The 17,064-nt window shown below is 51.1% G+C and overlaps 1 protein-coding gene across 1 annotated transcript in view; it reads left to right on the forward strand.

The window, feature by feature from the left end:
- GRID2IP (Grid2 interacting protein) overlaps positions 1-16,222 on the forward strand; it is a 69,188-nt gene extending 52,966 nt beyond the window's left edge. Inside the window, 8 exon segments of the mRNA XM_063315013.1 lie at positions 565-642; positions 1,215-1,411; positions 3,221-3,376; positions 7,912-7,998; positions 10,299-10,428; positions 11,121-11,242; positions 12,516-12,680; positions 14,499-16,222. Of these exon segments, the coding sequence (XP_063171083.1) occupies positions 565-642; positions 1,215-1,411; positions 3,221-3,376; positions 7,912-7,998; positions 10,299-10,428; positions 11,121-11,242; positions 12,516-12,680; positions 14,499-14,585 (1,022 nt within the window). The 3' untranslated portion in view covers positions 14,586-16,222.
- The last annotated feature ends 842 nt before the right edge of the window (positions 16,223-17,064 follow it).

The following is a 17,064-nucleotide window of genomic DNA, read 5'->3' on the forward strand; positions in this document are numbered from 1 at the left end:
TTTTCCTATCCCGCCTTTATTATTTTTATAAATAACTCAAGGCGGGGAACATCCCTATTACACCTTCCTCCTCCTCTTTTCCCCACAACAGCAACCCTGTGAGGTGGGTTGGGCTGAGGGAGGGGGACTGGCCCAGGGTCACCCAGCCAGGTTTCATGCCCAAGGTGGAACTGGAACTCACAGCCTCCTGGCTTCTAGCCCATTGCCTTAACCGCTAGACCAGACTGGCTAATCATGCCACAGCGGCCTTGGGAAGAAGACAAAGGTGGCAGCGGCTGGGTGGGCCCGTTGGGGAAGCCAAGCAAAGAACTTTATGTCATGGGAAGTGCAGGTGAGGAGCCTTCCCCCAGGAAGTGATGGGGGCTGGGGCTGAGAGCCTTGCCTTGCCTCCCACAGCTCGGACTTCCCATACTGTCTTGGGATGCGCGTGGGTGCCCACGGGGAGCTTCCAGGAGGCCCAGCATGCGCCATTCCAGTCCTACAGCTTCGTTTCTCTCCTTTGCAAGGAGAGAACTCTTGAACCTCCTCCTTATCTCAGACTAAATCTTTCAGCTTCTCTTCCAGAGCCAAGCCCCTTCCCGGAGTCCCTTAAAAAAAAGCACGTGGTTGAGATTCTGTCACACAAAAAGGCCTACAACACAGGTGAGTACAGCTGGCCTGCCAGGAGGGTGCAGAGCAGACCTCAGGGCACTGGACAGGTAAAGTGGATACCTTTGCCCAAGCCAGGTTACGGTCAAAAAGATCAAGCTGATGCGTTGCACATAAAAACGGGGAGCTTTGATTGCCCCAGTGCGGCCACCATCTTGATCTTGTGGACTACACTCTGCGGCTGCCAGGCCAACCACACCTCCCAAGCTCCTGGAGGAAAGGTAGGATATCAGTCATAGGCTTGGAAGGGACCTCGGAGGTCTTCTAGTCCAACCCCCTGCCCGGGACAGGAATCCTCAGACCATTCTGGGCAAACGACCGTCCAGACCGTCTTTTCCTGAAAACCTCCGGGGTTGAAGTCCAAACAAAGAATAAACGGGTCTGTGGCAGAAAGTGCCGCTGCCCTCCCTTGAGAGTCACTGGGTGGGGGAGGCAGTCGAGACATGGTGCTGCCCTGCTGGATCGGGGGGCCTCCTCGTGGGCCTGGCCGGCCCTTGTCTGAAACCAAAGCAGCCTTGGCGAGGCATGCCCGGCATCCTGGCTGATGCCTCTCCTCCTCTGGCCAGCCATCTTGATTGCTCACCTCAAGCTCTCCCACACCGAGCTGCGCCAGACCCTCCTGAGCATGGAGAGCGACCGCTTGGAAGCCTCCCACGTCAAGCAGCTGTTGCTGTACGCGCCGGACGCCGAGGAGGTGCAGCGCTTCCGCAGCTACCAGGGTGACCCCAGCAAGCTGAGCGAGCCGGACCAGTTTGTCCTGCAGGTGAGGCTGGGCGCGGGTCTGCTGCTGGGGGAACCGGGGGGTGTCCAGCTGGTGCACCGTGAAAGCTTTTAGCTCCCTGAAAAGTCCGCGGAAATCCTCTCAGGGTGATTGGTGCTGGGATGATCCCGCTCACAGACCCAGAGTCCTTCCAAGGGCTAACCAAGACGCTTTCTCGACGTGGGCTCTGGAGGAAGTGGGCGAGTGTGGCTGGACAAGGTGTGTGTGTGTTCAATGAGCACAAACCCTTTTGCTGGCTATAAAGAGCCGTTCGTCTGTGGGCGTGTGCTCAGTTGCAGTTGAGGGGGGCCCCGTCTTGCTCCCCACTTTCATGCTGCCTTTTCCCCACTTCTGCTCCGAAGCCAGAGGCCTGCTGTGCTTGGGAGCCTGTTTCTAGCAGCAGGGCGAGGGGGGGGCGGTCAGGCAAGGTGATCTATTCCATTTTGTCCCCTGCGCTCGGGGCACCCTCCACAAGGATTCCGTGCTGGTTGGAAAGCTCTGCGTTCTGCGTTTTCTGTGACATCACGTGCTGGAAAGCTGAGTGGGTTTATTTCTGGCTGAGCTGAGGGGTGGTTGAAACTACGGTGGAGGAAGGTTGTTTCCTTTCAAAATGTCATGGCTCCATTTCCCTGCTGTAGAGAATCCTGCCCCAGGCTATGTGTCTGGAATACTGGCTATTTCCCCCTGTTCTTTCTTTCCCTTTGGTGCAGGGTGGGGGCAGAGAAGATTTCTGGTGCTCCAGAACCCGCAGCGGCTCTTGTGGGGGCAGCAATTTTCACTGCTTCTTTTCAGGATTTCAAGTCAGGAGAAGCGAGGGGGTCCCGGGTCCCCTTCCCTTAAGCTGCCTCGGGGCTTGCAGAAGGAAAGGGGGAAGTTTACTTTGTGCACAGAATCCCCACTCCCCCCTGCTGTGTAAACCAAACAGGCCTTGTGCTTGCCAGACTTGCTTAGGGAGGCCATCTAAAGACCCCGTGGCTAGATTTATAAGCCATGGTGAGACTCGCTGGACTAAAAGGGGGTTGGGTAGTTGGTGATTCAGCACCTGGCCAGAATCACCCCTCCAATTAACCTTGAAATATCTTGGGTTAATTGTTTGGTGGGGTAGCCCTGCCTTTCCCCCATCTGCTGCCAAATCCCTGCATACGTGGTTCTGGCTGGGTTCTGGTGTATTGTGTGAACCAGCCAATGTGTCAGGTTTAGCCACCTGGGACTTCTTTTAAATGTATGGCCTGGTCGCATCATTCCTCTTGTAAATTGGTTTCCAGATGAATGTCAAAGCAGATTATCCCTTGATGTGGGCATGTTCCTAGGAGGAAGTCTAAGCATGGCTCCCACAACCAGTTCTGGGGACTCTTGGCTCAGCATTTGCCATCCTGCCTTTTTTGACCACACCCTGTGGACATACTTGAAGTACTGCTATTTGCTGGAATTCCTGAAATAGGAGCTCCAGGGAAGGCTCCAGGTTGGAAGGGAAGATGGCAGAGCTCCTGAGTGGTCCAAGGAAGGAATTTTGATGAGCGCAAGGTGTCACCTGCAGAAACCCCATTTTCTTCTACACAGCTGTCAAAAAAGAATGGATCCTTTGCAGGCCACATCTCGTGTTGATGTTACTATGTGTGGTCAGGATCATCATCTGTCATGCAAGCTAAGACTAAAACAACTTTATGAGTTTTCCTGTGGGTAAAATATCATCCTCGTGCTCCAGACTCCCAGAATTATTGCTGCCTGTTGCCATCTCAAGGCAACTGTGCCCATTTAGGTCACCCCAGGTGTGATGGTCTTCCTTTGTCCTTCCCTTTCCTTCCCCTCCAGATGCTTTTGGTGCCTGAATATAAAACTCGCCTGTGCAGCCTTCACTTCAAGGCCACCCTGCAGGAGAAGGTGGAGGAGATTTCAGCCAGCTATGAGTGCATCTACAATGCTTCCCTGGAACTGAAGAATAGCAAGAAGCTGGCAAAAATCTTGGAGGTCTGTCAGATGTCTGTGTTGCTGGTAGCAGCCACTAGGGGGCAACCACCCTCAACTCAGCCACCCCTTGGCAGCCCCCAGACTTCTGGGGTGTGAAAGCCCCACCAGCTGCCTCTTCTTCTCTCTCGGACATCTGTTGCTATTTGTGGTTCTTCTTGTTTTCCCAGTGTTTCTTTCACCTCTTTTGACATCCCAAAACTCCTGATTTTTCTGGAAGGAACTGAAGAGAAGGTCATCTTCATGAAGGCACCTCTGGTGTCTTGGTCCAACTCCTGTCATCCCCAGCACAGGCCACGCTGGTTGGGATGATGGCAGTTGGAGGCCAAGAGCCCCGGAGAGCTGCTGTAGCTCAGCCCTCTTGTCTTTTGCAGAACTGCTTTGGGTGGCCTCCTTTGCAGGGGAGGGGATACTGAAGGATTGCTGAGGTGAGGGATCTCGGCCCTTCCCCATGCATGGAAGGCCAGGATTCTTGGTGAGGCCTATCCTATGGTCATGGTTTTTCTCTGCCTGGAGCTCACTTGGGTTATGGTGTTGGGCAACCCCTGTAGTGTCCAGAGATGCTTCCTGTGAAGTAAATGTGCCACACAGGGCAGCTTGGCTGCGCTGCTGCCACGATTTGCTGGGGGGAGGTCTGCCCCCTTCCTCCAATGTGCAAGATAAGTCAGAGTCCCAGGGGGACAAAACAGCCTGGAAAGGCCATTTGGAGCCAAAAGCAGAGAGGGGGTTATGCTTCTCCCCTCCCCGGCTGTTCCTCTGTCCCCAGTGCCCCAAAGCTGCCTTCCTTTGAAGAGAAGCCGCTCTGGAGCTTCAGGACATGCACTGACCCATAGCGGAGAGTTGGCCAAACAAGCAGAGGCAAGGAAGGATTCCAAACGATGCCTTCCACCCACTCAAAATGCCATAAATAACACCTGGTTAACAGCTCAGTTCTTTGCTGGCTATCAATTAACTCAGTTAGGAGGGGAGCGTGTTGCTTGGCCAGCTAGAATCCAGCTGCCAGCCCAGGGAGCTGTCTGTCCTCACTCGTGTGGACACGGAGCTCCCCTTGGACCCAGAGTGAGGAAGAAGGGAAGGGCGGGTCATTCACACTCACGGAAACTGACCTGGCTCTCTAACGCAGGGTTTCGGATCCTGATGTGTCTTCAGTGCCAGCTTTTGGGTGTTCTGAGGGAGGGATGGCGCTCTTGGGGCTTGCTATGTAAGCCCCCTGGAAGTGAGAAGGTGGGGAATCTACCTTGGGGCTGCCCGGACGTAGAGGGGCATTGGACCGTGGTTCTTCCCCAGTGGCTTCTCTGCGAATAATCAGCTGGGCCTTCCAAGCGTTTGTCTCTTCTCATCTGGAGTGCAGAGGGCCCCAGATCTTCACCTGAGCAACTGGCTGGGCTCACACAACATCCTGAGGGCTGTTCTGCATCACAGCACCAAAATAGGCTATCCCAGCAAAAATAAGAAGGGCTGCCTGCACTTCTGTCACTCCCACTCTGCCTTGGGAATGAAGCAAATGAGGGCTCTGCCCACACCAGTGGGGGGGGGGAGGAGAGAGAGGCATGGAGAATGTTGACCCTGGGGCAGCGCCAGGCCCAAGGCTCTCCTGCTGCCAGCCCTTGATCCAACAGGGCGATTCAGAGAACTGGTCACCGAGGACCATGCCCTCTGCTTCTCTCCCCATGGGGGGCAGGAAAAGTGGCCAAAGACAGGGTGGGAGGGGAGGGTTTCCGGGGCAGCTCTCCACACCCTGGATAGACCCATTTGCTCCCCTGAGTGTTGCCCAGGGCACCCCACAGTGAGGATGCCACAGCATCACTGCATGGGTGAAGGCGGCAGAGCCATCAGGAAGCCGTGCCAGCTCTCCCTCAGTGCTGACAGCAGTGCTGACAGCAGGTTTTCTGCCACTGGCCCTGCAACAGGGCTCATGCCTGAATCCTGGGCAAGGGGGCTTTTCAGAGCTGTGTCTGTGGGCCTTCCAGAGCCCTGCTGGGGAGACACGTCAAGGATTCTCCCGTGACTTTGGTGCAGCTGCAGCCAGGCCACAAGGTGGCTGAGCTGGGAAGGAAGGTGGAATTTTGGTGCCTCTGGGGAGGAATGAATGGGCTGTTAAGGAAGGAGAAACGGCAACTCAGTCCTGGGATGGCTGAAGGTGTGAGAAAAAAACTCAGAATAACCCAGACCTGTTTGGGGCAAGAGGGAAACTGACAGGCTTTCAAGATGCTGTTATCACACCCAACAACACTAAGATAGCAAACGTGGAAGCCTGGTAGTGTCTGTTCCTTGACCTGGTCTACCTCAAAGGGCTGACAAGAGCTGTAAGTGAAAATGCTACTTCCCCCTTAATATAAATATCCCCCCCTCCCCGTTTTGGTCAAAGCTTCCTGGGTCTTGCTTGACATGTATCTTGCAGTATTCCAGAAGACCATTGACATCCTTAAGGTGACATGGGTCCAGCAGTTTTCCAGAAGAGGCAGGGGAGCAAGGGTCATTTACAGCAGAGATTGACAGCAGAAGACCACTACCCCTACCTGCCTTCCATGGGGGAAGTGGGCCTCGTGGGTGCAAGTAGAGCTGGCACTCAAGAAGTGTGTCTTCCTTTCTCTCCTGCCTCCCGTGGGTTGGCAAGAGAAGTGGGAGAGATGGTTTTTTAGCACAGCAGGGGAGCGCTAACTCTGAAAGGCTCTGAAAATCAGGGGCCAGGGTCCATGGGGGGCCATGCCCTCAGGGGCCTCAGCTGGCTCATAGCAGCAGGCAGCCTCCCCACCCCACCCCTTTCCTTCACAACAGCTGTGGGCTGATAGGCTTGGGCCAACAAAAGCTGTGAACACCACTTTTAAGATGGGTGGTGGGTGCCTTAATATGGGACCGCTGTCAGCCTTTGAGGTAGGCCAGGTCAGGGAACAGACACAGAAAGTCTGTTGGAACCCTTTTGTTGGAGGGTATAATACCAGAACCTTGAAAGCCTGTCAGTTTCCCTCTGCCTCTTTTTAGGCCATGCGCAATAAAGGCTGGGTTATTTTGAGCCTCTTCCTTATGCCCACTGCTTTCCCACTGGGGAGATTTCATTCATTCTCTCATGTGTGGATGGCCTTCGCATTCCTTCACTATCTCTGCCTCCTTCCACAGCTGTGGGTGATGGAGGGTAATGCTGTGCAACCTTGTCCTCAAAAAACATATTTGCACTGGGGATGTGGGGATGTGCTTAGCCCCATATTATCCACCTGTGTTTCAGCCTGCGTGTTGTGCAAACCTGGTCAGCAGGGTGAGTTTATGGCTTGGTGTGTTGTGCAAACCCTGGCAACTCATGTGTAAGCCATGGTTGACTGTGATTTTGTGAAAGCTCGCAGTATTTCCCTCTGATACTTTCTTTGCACATGTGCAGCATCTCCAGGCAAAAAGAAGAGGCGCAACACGGTCTGGAGTAAGCAGGCGGAGGCTGGCCAGGTGCCCCCAAGTCCCTTTACAATTCCCACTTTTCTGGGATGCAGCTGTTAGGATTGTCATCTCAGTATGTTTGGCTGCCTCATTTCTAGTCTGCAAACTTAGCCTAGACACTGCCTCTTCTGGCTGGGCTTTGCGTAGGCAGGGCACTGTGACAGGCAGAAACCCTGTGTATGCAATATGTAAGGCAGGTCTCTACCTGCCATATCTCCGCCTGTTGCATCAACCAGGACTGAATCATGTTAGTGAGACTGCTGATGCCTGTTGGTCAGGTTCAGCAGCAAAAAATCAACCTCCCTTCGAACAGTCACTCATGCCCTTGTTATCTCCCATATAGACTACTGCAATGTGCTGTACATGAGACCACCCTTGAAGAGTATCCGGAAGCTTCAGCCGGTCCAGAATGTGGCCGCGTGGGCTATTTTTGGTGCTCCTAGAAGGGCGCACATAACCCCTTTGCTATGCGAGCTGCACTGGGTACCAGTCTGCTTCCGGGTCCAATTCAAGGTGTTGGTTATCACCTTTAAACCCTACATGGCATGGGACCGGGTTGCCTGAGGGACCGCCTCTTCCCCGCTTCATCAGCCTGTCCCACCCGATCATGCAGAGAGGGCATGCTATGGACGCCGTCGATAAGAGAATTCCGTCTGGCAGGGTCCAGGAGGCGGGCCTTCTCGGCAGTAGCGCCCGCCCTCTGGAACATCTTGCCCCCGGAGGTGAGATTATCCCCATCGCTCCTAGCCTTCCAGAGGAATTTGAAGACCTGGATCTGCCACCGGGCTTAGGACAGGGAGGAGAATCGCCATACTTGGGGCTGGCTGGTGCCTTGAAGTGCTCCTCCTACACAATGATTGAATGAGACCACAGCCATCTGGATTTTATTATATTTGGTAGCTCTGTGAAATTGTTTCATAGTGTGTTTTATATTGAAATTTTATATATTTATTGTTTCATATTGTAAACTGCCCAGAGTCCCTCCGGTCAGAGGAGATGGGCGGTGACAATTTGATAAATAAATAAATTAATTAACTGGTAGGGCAGAAATGGGAAGAGAAGTAATTGGTGGTTTCCTCTGATCCGTGATTCACCAGAAACTCTCTTTGCAGTTTGTGCTGGCCATGGGGAACTACCTAAACCATGGGCAACCCAAAACCAACAAAACAACCAGCTTTAAAATCAACTTCCTTACAGAGGTATGTAGCCTCCAAACCTGGCTAGATGGATTCTCTCCTTGGGTTAAACAAGGGAACCTTGATTCATTGATTATGTGTCATCAAGCCTTTGTCGCCTCTTAGCAACCACAGAGATAGGCCTTCTCCAGGATGGTCTCCCCCACAACCTGGTCCTCTGAATGGTGCACCCACCCCTGCTGTAACCCAGTCCATCTCCTTTGCTGCTGGTTTTCCTCCTCTTTCCTTCCACCTTTCCCAGCCTTAGGCCTTCTCCAGAGAGCTGGGTCTTTGCATAATGGATCCCAAAATGAGTGAACTGAACATGTTGAATTCCTCAGTCAAGCTATCTCTCTGTTTATATTAATATTTATATTTCTCTAATGCCTAGACCAGACAAAGATCCAGACACAGGGTGCTACTTATTGATCTATTTCATTAATAGTGTAGGGCTTAAAATACTGTCTTCTTGCTAACCAACCCGGAAAACTACTAGCAAGTTCAGTATATCCTGTAGATTTCAGGGGCATCTCCAGGGGAGTGTGCGTGTGAAAAACATCAAGATGGTAGCTTTGATCAGGGAGTCATAGCTGCCCTCTTGACTTTTTTGAGTTAATCTTGTAGCTTTAAATACCACAAATGCAAATGCAGCTCTTAAAGCCACAGCACCTTCTTTTCAGTCTCAGGGAAGCCTGAACAAAATCAGTCGGCTTTAATGAATGATCCGGAGAGGCACTGGCTCTCAACAGGTCCAAAGCACGTTTTCCAAATCATTTTTAAAGACTTTAATTCCCGCCTGGTGATTCACATTATAGACAATGTTCCTCTCTGGATTTGTAAAATGGTTTTCAGAAACCGAATGCATCTTCTTGGAGGCTGGAAGAAAATGTCAGTCTTGCTTTTTCACTCAGGAAACTGAATTTGTCAGTGAGTGAGGAAGGCTTTAATTTTCCAGATTTCTACCTCAAAAAGATCTCTCTTCTTGGGGGTAACTGGCAAACTGCCAACAGGGAGATTTGCCCTCATGGGGTCATCCTGGAATTGCATCTGACCCCTCTTGAAAGTCGGGTTTGGCTGTCTGGGAAAGCACGGAATTCCCTGCTTCCCCTGGCAGCCGTGGGGGCATGTGCTGCATGCCAGCCCATGTCTGGATCCCTGTGAGCCTGCTCAGTCAACAGAGGGAGGGATCTGTCCTCCCAAATAGCAGGGCAATGTATTGTTGGGCAGAGTGCATTACTGGGACCACAAGATTAATTTTTGTTATTTAAAGAGTTGCCCCTAATTATCATTTGCCAAAAAGTGCAGAGGGGCAATATCTTCTGGCTATTAAAAGGCTGCTTGGCACCTGGATCTGGCCAGCTTCAGAACCGTAGATGCCCTCACAGAGCACTAAGCCTATGACAACTGTTCTATTTTTCTACATGGCTAGAATACACAAAATAGGATGGAAACAAGGAATTGGAGCATTCAGTACACAAATGCCAATGGACACCCATTTTGATGCTTATGTCAAATTGCCATCGATGGAAAAGCCTGCTTGCTTCAGCAACAGATGGGGTTGCCTGCCACCCACCTAGGTGGGTCAAGGAGGGGTTAAAGCTCTCTGGGAAGACCTAAAAGAGGTTCCTTGCAGGCTGTTGCCTCGAACCCCTTACAGTGTGGGGGCAGGCTATGTGGGGGACTGCCTCTCCCCACAGGAGGGTCCGGCTCCCGCTCCGTCCTTGGCCAGCGTCGGCCCACTGAGATTAGACTGGCCCCCCACCTTGCTGGCCTTCCCCAGAACCTTTAAGACCTGGCTTTTCTCTCGGGCACATTGAGTTCCTGAGTTGTAGGAATGTGTGGCCACTTTTCTTTTTGTTCTTTTTGTATTTTGTTTCTGTACTGATGTTTTTCCTGTGTTAGCTGCCCAGAGTCGCTTGATGTGAGATGGCAGCCACGTAAATCTGATGAATAATCCCCAGGAGCTTAAGCCGAACCAATTGTGCACAGGCGCCACTGGCTCCCTTGGCTCGGCTGTGCGGTGGGCAGCCCCGACGCAGCAGCTGCTCCACTTCGCAAAGAGCTCTCGCGGGACCCACTTTGCAGGCCCCAGTTGGTTGCAGAGAGATGTGACTGGGGTAACAGCTGACTGGGTTAGGTGGGCCGTGAGAATAATGTGGCTGGTTTAGTTGTGTTGTGTGAACCCAACCATTGTGAACAAGCATGTTAATTTTCTTGAGAACTTTTTTGCTGAAATGATGGGACACGTTTTTGGGCTCAGCAGCCACGAGACTGGAATCACTGTCATTGATAAATGTTCTCTTCTCTTTCTGGCCTTATTCTAGCTGAACACAACAAAAACAGTTGATGGGAAATCCACTTTTCTGCATATTCTTGCCAAATCGCTCAGCCAACATTTCCCAGAACTCCTAGGCTTTGCCAAGGATTTGCCCACAGTGCCACATGCTGCCAAAGGTAAGCCACAAAGGATGGGATTTTTTTCTGAAATCACCTGGCTTGTAGGGAAACAGTGATGGAAAAGGTCTGTGGGCCTCCAAGGTCTGCCCATTCATTTTTAATCTTCTAACCTGGATAGACAGAAAGGAAAACACAATGGGCTGAATTTACAAAGAGAAGTTGCCTGAAATCATGGATGCTTCCACAGGCTTTTTCCTATCTTCACAGGGGCTATCCAGCGTGTCTTGCTGCGAAAGGAAAAACCCACAAGACATTCATGGTTTCTGGAAAAAAAAGTCTGGGAATATTACCTATTGCATATAATACACAAATAGCCATAGGGTAACGGTTTCTAGCCAGACACCCTTCATTTTGCATAAGCCAAATAGGGCCTTTCCAGAGTGATTCACCAGGTGGGGCCATGCGCTGTCTACCTGGGAGTCTTCCATCCATCCCGTCTCCTCTAAGGCTGGCAGGTGCTCCTCCAGTGGCCAGTCGTTGGCTGTCCCCTCCAGCAAGTGACCCTGCCTGCTCCTTGGAGTCCTTGCCCAGGGCAGAGCGGGTGCCGGAGAAGGAGGCTGGGCAGCCTTTGGGTTTGTCCCTTTTGGTGGACTAGAATATGGGTGAGTCACTGTAGACTCCTTGCCTCACTCAGAAGAAGCTGCAGCAGCTGTTGAAATTCTGTCCTCCTAACATTTTGCTTTCCTTAGTGAATCAGAGAACATTAACAGCTGACCTCGGTGACCTTCATCACACCATCAATGAGATTGAGATCGCCTGCCAGAATATGGTGCCTTCATCACCTGAGGACAGATTTGTGCCTGTGATGGATGTATCTTTTTTGTTGAAAAGGATGGACGTCTAGGAGGTGTTGTCTTCATTCTGCAAATAAAGTGCCCTCCAAAGGAAAAAGCAGATGGGGAATGGTGGGAAGTCTGAGAACCACAGGTCACCTTTGGATCTTCTGGAGGACCGAAGGAGGCTAACTGGCGATGTCACTGGAATGGACAGACCCAGATTTAGGGGACTGAAGAGTGGGAACGGGGGTGGGAGGCTTCTGAGGGGCAAACCCCTCTCATTCCTACTATAAAACTACTATTTTTCAGGGTTCTTTGTCTGGAAACAGAAGAGTTAATCTCCTAGAGCAGTGTTTGGGAACTTTAAGATGTGTGGCTAGGGAATTCTGGGAGTTGAAGTCCACACATCTTAAAGTTCCCAGGGTTGACAAACACTGTCCTAGAGACCTTCTGCTCCCCTTCCCACTCTTACTGTCCCTCAAACACCACTAAAGGACCTATAAAACATATCTGGGATGTTATTTCCTTTTTTTTTCAGGCTGGGGTTGAAAATTTCTACCTGTAATTGGGGGGGTAGGTGAAATGTTGCCTAAATTCAACCATTTTGCAACCAAATTATGGTGGTGTGGATAGTGGGAGGGGTGACACCCTGGATGCTGGAGGACAGCATGCAGTCCACAGACAGCACATTGCCCACCCTCAGATGAGGAGCTCTGCCCCTTCCCCTTCCTGTCTCCACTAGGGGAGGATAGTGAATTTGCTTGCCCCGTCTCATCTCAAGAGCCCTGCCCCAAGACAGGGGAGTGATCCGTGGCTTGTTACTGTAAGTAGGAGCCAAAGGAGTTCCCATTTACACTTGCGCAGTGTTACTGTTGGCATCAGAGAGGTCCCTCTGGATATGTATGGATTTGGAGCTGGGTGGTTTTCTTAACTTTTCTTTTTTGTGCCTTTGAGTCAGTTCTGGTGACTGCCTGGACTGGTCCCTGCAGTTTTCTCGGCAAGATTTTGGAAGTGGCTTGCCATTGCCTCCTTCCTAGGGCTGAGAGAGAGTGGCTGGCCCAAGGTCACCTAGCCAGCTTTGTGTCCAAGGCCGGACTAGAACTCACCGTCTCCCAGTTTCTAGCCAGGTGCCTTCACCGCTAGGCCAAATGGGCTCTCTTTTTCTTACCTTAATAAATGGGAATGTAAGAAGTGTATCCTGCCATGTGTTTAGAGTCAGGTTTGTTTTTGCAGATGTTATAGTATTTCCTCTCTGACTTGATGGAAAAAACAAGCGGTTGTTTGTTCATCCTTAGCCATCCTCTGTAGGCCTTCCTGGAGAGCGCAGATTCCACCGTACGATCCCTTGGTGATCTCCAGCATAAAGCCATGGAAGAATTCAGGAAAGTCTTATCCTTCTTTGGGGAAGACTCCAAAGTCACAACTTCCGAAGGATTTTTTGGCATTTTTGCTGAGTTCATGAGCAAATTTGAGGTGAGTATTAAAACCCAATACTTTTTTCTTTTTCGGTTATATCTTGGTGGTAGAGCAATTGTCAGCCATGTGGATTTTGTTTCATTGTATGCATTGCTCCTGAAGGGTGAGGATAGGGGCAGACCAGTGTTTCTCAACCTTGGGAACTTTAAGATGGGTGGACTTCAATTCCCAGAATTCTCCAGTCAGCTAAGTTCCCAAGATTGAGAAACACTGGTAGACTGATCCCAATGTGGCCTACAACATGTCTCTGCTACTCTTCTTTGAGAAAACCCAAACAGACTTGACTCAGCCAGTTTGAACTGGTGGCCTTTTTGAACTCACCACGTTCAGTAGAAACTCCTTGTCACTTTGAAGCTGGCAAGAGACAGGAGAGAAGATGGCTAGAAATGTGTCTCCTTTCTCCATCTCTTCTGCTGAGCAGTTACACATCTGGGTTTGTTTCATAGCCTGAAAAAGAATCCAGAAGGGGAAGAAAAATATGCTGGGGAGGGTTGAGGGGGAAGAGAGCCTAACCTTTTGGAGAGGACTCTGTGCATGCTTGCCCTGGCATTCTTCCCTCCTGTGTTTTCTTGCAAAGAATGTTCTTCTGATCACATGGCCCTTCTTGGAAAGAAAATGCTGGAGAAAAAAATGCCCCCAGACTGCTGCCAGTATGTGTCGCCTTCCTCTGAAGGCACAGGGGAAAGAGCTGCAGGGCTGGTGGAGTTGAGTATGTGTCGCCTGGAAGAGTTACAACTGATACCTCAGCATCCCGAGTCCTTTCAGCTTCCAAAAAGAAGCTCACGAAGATTCAGTTTCATTGTTTGTAACTTGAACCCATTGGCTTGGATCCTAGATTAACTGGCTACCCTCAAAAGGTTAGGTGAATTCTTCTTCCCACCACTCCCCACTTCAAGTTTTTTTGCAAGATTCTTTTACTCCACATGAAAGAATCGGGAAAAAACATGCCTGTTTTGCAGGGAATAAGAAGTCTGAACAACATGGGGGTTGCATGAGCAGGATAGGTCTTCTGGAACTGATTGTGGGTTCCTTCCAGTTTGGTGCCTGTTGGCCACCCGAGTCATTCGTCATCAGCTTGAGCCATCTCTGACTTGGTTATAGTTTGATATAGCAGGTATGGCACATTACGCTAGACGACTTGGGAAAAAATGGTCCACCCCTGCAGAGCCCAGACCAGAGAGGCCGAGAGCAATGAGTCACTAAGCCAGCAACCCATTCAAACTTCTTTGATCATAAAATGACAAATCCCCAAAGGTCTGCAGCTACCCTGTGCATGTGGACATTGTCGTGGGGAGGGGAGCATGCTGTATGGAAAGGGAAATTGGGCTGGTGGACCCAATCAAGCAACCTCAGGGATTTGGATGGGCATGATGCAGTTCTGGTCTGCTCAGGCTTCAGCTCACGCTCCTTGGGTCCTCCGAACAGTCGCGTCAGCAACTGCAGCTTCTGCACTGCATTCTTGGGCAAAGAGTGGGAAGGGGCAGAAGGCAGCAAGACCTGGCAGCCTTGGGTGCAGTGGCTATCCCTAACCCTGACCCTCCGCAAGCATCAGGCTGGAGAACCCAAAGCAGAGGGCGCTCTCGGGCTCATTTTTCAGATCTCAAGCAGCTCGTCAAGATTGCCTGTGTCTTCTCTGCAGGCACCCTTCCTGCAGTGAACTGGGGTACAAGAACCAGAGATGTTGAGATTCTCCTTCGAGGCCTCCCAGTCCTTGCAAAGTGGACATGTGGTGTTGGGATCCTAAATTGTCTTAATGACCTAGAATGCCCTTGTGCTTGATGGCTGTCTTACGTTGCTCTTCCATTCTCTCTGCAGCGGGCCTTCAGCGATGTGCAGGCCGGTGAGCCCCTGGGCAGTCCGAAGATGACCCTCCCTCGCCTGGTGACCGGACAGTTCAAGTGAGAATGCAGCACGGTGCTTTCTTGCCCACGGAGAGCAGCTGCTTCTGGTCCAGTCCGGTGGTCAGTGCAAAGCTGTTGCGCCTCAGCATGGAAGAAGCATTGCTGGAGACCAGCAGAGGGGCATTTCTGTGGAAATTGCATCTCTCAGAAAGAGAGAGGGGCTGGCTGCAGATTTCTAAAAACTTCTCCACGCCAGAGACATCTCTCTTTCACATGGATATTCCTTGGTTTGGTAAACCTGTGTGCTAGAATCCAAGATGCAAAGACAAAGCTGGCCTTCCGTTCCTCCCACTTTTTATGGCCTTTCTGAAAATTCCTTTATTTCAGGGAGCTGTGATGAAGTCTGCATATGGCATTTGAGAGCAGCCAACCAGTTCAGGGGTGCCATTTCTGCCACCCAGCCTTTCTGGGAAACGCTGAGTGCCCCAAATCAAAGTCAGGCATGGACTGGTGGCTGGATGGTCCCTTTGCCCCAAGAGGAGCTGACCTCCTCCTCCTCCTCCTCCTGCATCCTGGACTCGAGGCATCTATGCCTGTGGTGCAAAGATAGCCAGCAAGTCTTAACCTTTTGTTCCAGTCAGTCGCTTGGGAAAATAGGTTCCTAAAGGAAGTGATCCCCACAGGCAGGAGTAAATGCAGGATGGCGGCTGAGGCCTTCTCTCCAGAGCTGGGCGGCAGCAATGGTGGGGAAGTCCCCCAGCCAGCCCAGCTCCTGCTCAGCAGAAGCTCTGATGCCTGCTCCACCCCGGCTCCCGCTATCCTGTCCCTGGGTCAAATCTGTGGGAGCACAGTAGTGTACGTTCGTGCGTTGGCCACTTTATTTGTTAGATTGCCTTCTCACCATTCCTCCTCAGCTTCTGAGAGGGGCGCCATTCATTTTATCCCTAAGCAGTGATCCTGTGACAGAAGTGGAGCTAGAAGAGAGACAGATGCCAAGTCGCTCAGTGAGTTTTCATGGATAAGGCTGGACCTGAACCCGCATCTCTCCAGTCCTAGCCTAGCATCTGAACCACCACACCATAGTGATTAAGATCAGGATTCTGGCAAGCTTCCCTCAGATTGGCAGAGAGTGAGCTCATTGGACCAGGGAGATGCTCCGGTCGGTTTGGTGCCCCCAGCGGGCACCCAGCCAAGCCTTTCCCTTAGCCCCTGGATGGAGATTCTTTGAGCTGGAAATGAAAAACAGGCCTCCTCTGACAGCAGCCCAGCAGCCCAGCATCTCCCTGCCCCACCTTGTCTGCCCTTGAGATCAGTAGTAGTGACTTCACTGTGGCGTGGGCAAAACCAAGACCAACAACAACGCTGGGCCTTAGTGGGCTCTGACCCACTCTTCTTCTTCTTTAAAGGCCCCAGTCCAGTCATACCTTGCTGAGCGTTCTTGTTTCACAGCTTGGTGCCAGGTAGCACCTTCAGTATGGAAAGAAGTTACTTGGGCTTTTTCCTTTGGGGTGTATTTTGATGTGTCACTCACATTGGCCCTCTTTGTTCTGGGTGATATGTACAGAGCTCAGCTCATATTTTCAAAGAGCTGCAATTACGTATTTCAAGGTTATTTTATGACGACGACGATGACTGACCCAGTTCTGCTCTTCTGGTAACTTTGCAAGGCCGTGGGGAGGAGCTAAGCTCTTCCTCTGGAGAGGCTATTTTCTTGCTTTCAAAGACTGAAGATGGCGGCTGAGAACTGTGTGTAGACGTGAGAACTGTGTCTCTGTACAAATCTTTGTCATGTAATAAAGAAATACTCTCTCTGTAGCAATATCTGTTTTTGGTGACCAGATCCTTTTCTACCTGATCAAAGCCAGCCATCTGTAGAGTGAGACAATGGTTCGTGGGATCTTCCTTAAAGTCTCAGGAATGTGCTTTTCTCCTGTCCTTGTGGCATAAATTGCGCAGCCTCTGCAGTCTATCCTGATGTGATTCTGCAACATCACTGGGCAGGGTTGCCGTCCTCGACAGAAGATAGTACTTCAGGCACAGGCTGATGATTCCCTAACACTTTTTCCAAGCCCCCCCAGCGACAGCTGCAGGTAGGAAAACCAACCATCGATCAGTTTCCTGAAAGTTTGCCAGCGGGTCAGGAGATCAAGGCTTCACTTTTATTATTTATTTAGCCTTAATGTTATCATTTACTCTGTGTTCCTGTGAAATGATGTTATACATCCTGCCATCTAGAAGTTGCCCAGATCACTGCAGGTGGGATCCAGAAATTTAAATTCCAACCTGCAGTAATCCCAACTACCTCTAGATTTAGGGAGGGACTTGGCAGGAACCTCGTCTCGTCTTGATGCTACATTGATATGGCAGAATCTTCCTGGACCGGCTGGGTCATTGACTGTCGATGGGCCAGGGAGAGCCGTGAGCCTTGGCAACTGACCACTTCCCTTTCCCATCCTCCAGCCCATTTTGCTGAAGCTTCTGCCTTTGAACTTGGCCAAGGAGGTTGGGGGATGCAGCTTTATCCTCAGGTGGTGAGGATG

This window comes from Candoia aspera, chromosome 14 (genome assembly GCF_035149785.1).
Source record: "Candoia aspera isolate rCanAsp1 chromosome 14, rCanAsp1.hap2, whole genome shotgun sequence".
In the NCBI taxonomy this organism is placed as follows: Eukaryota; Metazoa; Chordata; class Lepidosauria; order Squamata; family Boidae; genus Candoia; species Candoia aspera.